This window comes from Rhagoletis pomonella, unplaced genomic scaffold, assembly GCF_013731165.1.
Source record: "Rhagoletis pomonella isolate Grant_MI unplaced genomic scaffold, Rhpom_1.0 Rhpom_scaffold_02637, whole genome shotgun sequence".
In the NCBI taxonomy this organism is placed as follows: domain Eukaryota; kingdom Metazoa; phylum Arthropoda; class Insecta; order Diptera; family Tephritidae; genus Rhagoletis; species Rhagoletis pomonella.
The window spans coordinates 22,125-28,124 of NW_023461190.1; the positions used below are offsets into that span (position 1 = coordinate 22,125).

A 6,000-nucleotide genomic window follows, 5' to 3' on the forward strand; every position below is an offset into this window, starting at 1 on the left:
CGTAATTGAGCCAGAGTTACGCGGGCCTTTCTCGAGAATTGAAGCTCACTTTATTCGACAGGTAGTGATTGTATTGCTATGGCGGCATTCATAGGATGGGAGTAAGTATAGGTGATAACATTCTCCCTGTGGGAGACGTTGATTTGCTGTCTATACGGTTAAGTGTATGGTCGGACCTCGTCCTTCAGTTTGCATAGATGCCAAACGTATTCCTACACGATGTTGTTGTTGTTGTTACAGCATAAAAATTCCCCAAACGAGTTTTTGGGAAGTGTTGCTGGAGTGATAGTTCTTGGCCAGATATAATTCTGGGTCGTTCCGGTTACGTAGCCCAGACTGTCGTGGAAACGATTCCCTCCGATCGTTTGACATGCTTTAATGCCAAAGAAATTGGCGCACGCTAAAGTCACACACTGCCTGCCGGGCAGTAGGCAGCTTCGGTTATGTAGACCTGACCATCGCGAGAAGGTGTCGTCAATCTGATTTAATGCTAGGCCCAGGAAATGGGCACCCCAAGGCAGCTGAGGCTTTTCCTCTGCATTCGGTGGTAATTGAACTCTAATGACGTCGTCCACGGGACGAGTGTTGGTGATAATAAATAGTCTCTCTGTGAATGTCGTTAATCGCCTGTCGGTACAACTCTTCGAAGTGCTGAGTTATTGCATGCTTGTAGATAGATAGATAGTTAATTAAAGCACTGCAACCGGTAGGTCTATTGTGCCCTTAGCTCATCACAAGTCCTCGTGAGCCCTGGAGACTCTATAAATTTCAGAATAGATCCCGGGGGGGCGCCCGTTGCTCCTCTGCAACGGCCTCACACTCTATAAGAAAGTGTAAATATGTCTCCATGGCAGCGTCAAAAAAGCGCCACAGGTCACTGGATCAGATTCCTAAACTATACAGGTGATCTCTTAGCCTGCAGTGGCCCGCTAAAATACCTGTAATGATTTTGAGTTTCTCCATGAGCAGCTTATATCTCTTCAGATTTTACCCTAATAATAAGCTTTTTTCCTGACGTAGACCCATTGTGGTACGCAAGTGCAGTTTCCTCAGTTTAGTATTTTCCTCTCTGAGCATTTATTGTATGGTGTTGGGACCCACTGCAAGGAAGAGATCTGGTCATATCGTGGTCGAACAGAAGCCGCTCTGGCGAACTGATCAGCTTCCTCATTTCTCCCGACACACATGTGCTCTGGTATTAATTGAATACCATTAACCTCAGCCAGAGCATTAAACATCTTTACACTCCAAAACCAAAAAGGACTTGATCTCGAATGATAAGAGAGCCTTAAGAGCCGCCTGACTATCTCTCGCAATTAGTATCCTCTCACTTCGGTAATTTCTTCGAATGTTAATCTAAGCACACAGACTTGTGGCATAGGCCTCCGCTTGAAAGGTGCTAGGGAAGGTTGTCAGGGGCACCGAAAGCTTCAGTCTGGTCCGTTCCGCTTCAGGTATTTTAAGGCGTCAGTATACCACTTCAGTGTGCTTCCCTGTATGTGACTATCCATAATAGAGGTACTCCAGGTCGTTAGATCTTACTCCGAGCCCCTTGCAGTTCAGTTGGAGTATTTTAGTTGGAGTATTTTAGTAAGAATTTTACCCGACTGGTGCCGCATTGCGGCATACACTGGCCTAACATAGGGAATAACGATGTGCTGTTTAGGACTGACACGAGAAGTACAGCAGGACGAAGATTAAGGAGAGTGAGAAAGGTGCGGGATTTTTTTCACTCAGGTGAAGCCTGTGGAGCCGTAGATGCTTAGTGGGTGACAGAGACCTTACCAGAAAAAAAATTGTCGTACACCCCTGAGCCTAATGCATTTTTGCATGGCAATTTCGATAAAGATTTTTAAATTTTTCGTTATATTTTTTGTGGATCTTAGATAATGATACATATATCGATGTCCTTGTCCCGAGGAGACCATTTTTTCTGCTCAAAAGTTCAGTGACTTAAAGTACCCCATTCTAGTACTTACCCACCAAATGTCAGTTCCTACCATCCTAATGTCAAATTAAAGCTCGCTTCTTTTGCTAAATAAGTATTTCGATGCGTAGGCAATTTCTTTTTTTTTTTTTTGCGCCGAATATAGGGGTCTCCTCAAAGAATTCCTCATCATATTTGGTATTTATAGTGGGATATGAAAGTATGATATTTCGATATTTTTTGTATCTAGGTGGTATTTTTTTTGTTAGAAAGTATTTTTTTTTTGTTAGAAAGTTCCTCAAGCACTTCGCTCTAGTACTTACTCACTAGATCTCAGTTCATAAAGAACCATCCTAATGCCAGTTAATTAAAGTTCACCATAAATCATTAAACTTTTGCCGAGGAAGTATTTTGATTATTCCAGTAGAACTATATATAAAAAAAAATAAACTTTTATTGCTAAATATAGGTGTCACCGAAAAATGTTAAGTGTAGACCAACATTTTTTTTTGAAATTGCATTGCGAAACTATCTTACACTCGAGATTATTTGGAAATACGGGTAGCTCGATCTATTTTATAAAAAAAAAACGTTTTTGATGCTAGGCATATTTTTTGAAAACACGCTTTATTATTTTATTTTAAATATATGTATTTAATGTCCGAATGTTTATGTAGTATGTATGTAGGTATGTATAAATATTAAAATATATATTTGTGATGTTGAAAAATGCTTTGAATCTACTTGTCCGTAAGGATTACCACAAGTATATAAATAAAAATCTATGCAAATGTAAAAGTGTAAATTAGTATTTCATTTAATGATTAAAGTTGGCAATATTTTGTTTTGCGTAATTTCTACTCTACTACATACTACTTGAAACGTTTGGAACATTACTTTCCAATTTACGCCATACCACATTACACATTTCTCGCACCAAAGCCTTCTCGCCGTCATCCATTTGGTCTCTTGAATTTTCAATGAGTCCACTGAGACGATCACGTTCCAATTGTTCACGTACTTCGAGTACCTGGAGTGCACGTACCACAGCTTCGGGGCGACTCGAAATCGGATCGATGAGCGCATTTTGTGCCGATTGTTGTTGCTGCTGCTGCTGTTGCTGTTGTTGCTGCTGTTGTTGGGGTTGCGATTGCGTTTGCGCCTGAGGTTGGGAATGCTGTGAAACTATGATATTGGCTGTTGGTGTCGTAGTACCCACACGTTCCTCTTCCAATTGTCGTATACGTCGTTCCAACGATCTTACATACTGAACCGTTTGATCACTAAGCGTTGTGCGTAGTGTGGAATCCTAGATGTGTGGAGAAATTGGAAGTTGACAAACGTGTTTTAGGATTACATTTGATTTTTTTTTTTAGGAAATATACAAATTGAAGGTGGAATCGTTTGTTAAGGTGAATGAATAACTTGCTGTCTCCACAGGCAAAAGCTTTTATCTTGATAATGTAGTCAGGCAAAATTTTGCTAATGGAGACTCCATATTGCTCTTGGCAAGCAATAGATATCAGAGCTTATGTCTTGATAAATATTGCCAGCAATTTGGTACTTTGAGAGCTACATTTTCATATGCGCGATAACTTCGTGGCAAAAATTGAGCTTTTTTCTATTAAAATATTTGTTATCACGTATTTGGGTGTGAAATTGCATATTTTTACAATTTTTTAAGTGATTAAATAAAAATGCCCACACAAATATTGCCTCTGATAAAATTTATGTGGGGCAATAAAAATGACAGTTGGTAGGCAAAAACTTTTGCCTGTGGAGACAGGCCCTAAGGCAGAGGAATAAAGAATGCAGGCTAATACCGTAAGTTAAGTGTTGCAAGAAAATCTTGTGAAATTAGGTTTGTTCGTCGAGCAAAAAATTTTTAAGAATTTGTAAGAATCATCATGATTTTTGCCCAAATCGCGCTTGTGCAGACCAAAAAATAGTGTCCATCACTCACAAACAGAGAGCGCAAAGTGACAGTTTTCCTGAGAGAAGTTGCAAATTCTTGCGGGAAAAACTTTAGCCAGCAAGAATTTGAAATCACGAAAATCATAAGAATGTGGCACATGGTAGCATTTTTGTCTAGGATAATTTGAATAAATAAGTTCGTTAAATTTAAAAATGTATAAACCCGAGCGATTTTTTTATGAAAAAAAGAAGTAAATACTTGTTCCAATGATTTGAACTTAACACGGCTGAAAAAAAATTATATTCGCAATCGGCATGCAATTGCAACCAGAGTCGATTTAAGAAACTCGACAGCTAGTGCGATAAAGAAATTGAAATGTATATTAAAGAAAGTCAGAACAACAAGAAATATACATGTATATCCTGTTTTTGTCCATCTGAAAGAATTTCAAAAGTTCTATAAAAATTTATTGTTCGAAATGCAAACGTGGACACCAGCTGGCAGGGAACTTGCAAATTCCGGCAATTAGCGTTCGTGCAGAAATTTTCAAGTTTCTCAACATGAGGGAGAACTTGAGAGAATTTTTTCTTACTCTCTGATATTTTCAGTGTTGGATAATTCTTGCTGGATTTTCGACGAGCAAACCTATTGACATGAGGGGGGGGGGGATGTCCTACGAAATTTTGTAGATATATACTCGTATCAACCAATACTCCGTTTGTAATATACAAAATGTATCAGGGTGCGGGGATCTAACTATCATTTCCTTATGTGGTTTATTTTCGTACACTAGTCTCCACCCTATCTTTTAATAAAAAATATTTTTTCTGCATTTCCCAGTTTTTAAAAGCAAACATGCATATGTACAATAGTTAAAACACAAATACTAAATACTATATGTATATACTTACGGGCATTTGACGCTCATAATTTCGTAACGCAGAAAGAGTTTCCTCCGCATTTGTGCTGGAACTACTGCCATCACCATCATCGCGTAATGGATTGCGCACTGAGGCACCACAATTGGCGCAAAGTGCATTCGCCGCAATATGTGTACGTTCTTCATCCAAATATAGGCACAATTCCTTCAACTCCAGATTATCGGTAATCAATTCTTGTTGTTTATCGTCGAGTTGACGTAATTTGTGCTTTAGTCGGAGTACAAATAGTATTGTTTTTTTTTTTTTTATAATTTACTTTGCATATTTTTTCTACATCGAACCTACCTGATAGGCTGCCACTTCCTGTCTCATCACACTGGCCGTATATCTTCCGAAGCGTTGCCATTCTCTTGCGAGTTTTCGCCCTTTCTGTCGATCGTCGTCAAGAAAGCAGCATAGATCGCGTAATTCCTGATTGTCATCGAGTAGACGTTGATTTTGTTCCTTCAACACACGCAGCTCATTGATAAGACCCTATGAATTTGATTAAACAAATTTTCAAATATGTAAATACCTATAAAACTAGGTTCGGGTTCTTATCTTTTAAACACAACGCATACATACTCCCATTGGAGTAAAGACGGTTGTGCGGTTCAAGCTATGTACTTGGAAAAGCAAGAAGGTCGTAATGGTACAATTGTCACCTAATGGTTCAACTCATAACGCAAATTAATTGTACACAGTTCGGTGCAAAACTGGTTCGGTTCTTAGCACACGCGTTATTTGTTGAGCCTTTGGTCAGGTGTATTTTCCAATGGGAGAAGAAGCTTTACTGCAATTTGCAGGATTTTGTGCAGCCACACAGAAAATGCTAAAGGTGATGAGCTGTCTCCTACCATAAAATAAATAATAAATAAATGGGTTCGAAACCTACTTTTTTATTTTAAGTGGGGTTTTTATTTTTTCTCTCTGAGGTCAGCATTTATTTTAAAGGACTTTGTAATTTCAAAGATATGATTGATTCCAAAAATTATTCAAAGGATTCAATGCAATGTAGAATAAAATTTTGAGTACCACATGCGAGAGGAAATTTCTTTAGAATTTAGAAAAATTAAATTTTTTTTTGGATTCACAAGGACGAGTAGGTAATTTTTTAAGGTGATAAAAATAGAAGGACGCAATTCGAGTTTATATAAGTCCTTAATTTATAATTTTTTCATAAACAAATATTGCGAAATTTCAAAGATAAAATTTTAAAAAGACATTTTCAATACTTA

At 38.1% G+C, this 6,000-nt stretch overlaps 1 protein-coding gene across 1 annotated transcript; it reads right to left on the reverse strand.

The window, feature by feature from the left end:
* Positions 1 to 2,776: 2,776 nt before the first annotated feature.
* Positions 2,777 to 5,275, reverse strand: LOC118753577 (coiled-coil domain-containing protein 85C-like). Its single transcript, XM_036488459.1, has 3 exons — positions 5,069 to 5,275; positions 4,754 to 4,990; positions 2,777 to 3,236 (listed from the first exon to the last, which is right to left on the reverse strand). Exons 1-3 carry the CDS (start codon positions 5,093 to 5,095, stop codon positions 2,793 to 2,795), a joined length of 708 nt encoding a protein of 235 aa, XP_036344352.1. The 5' UTR covers positions 5,096 to 5,275; the 3' UTR covers positions 2,777 to 2,792.
* Between the last annotated feature and the right edge of the window lie 725 nt (positions 5,276 to 6,000).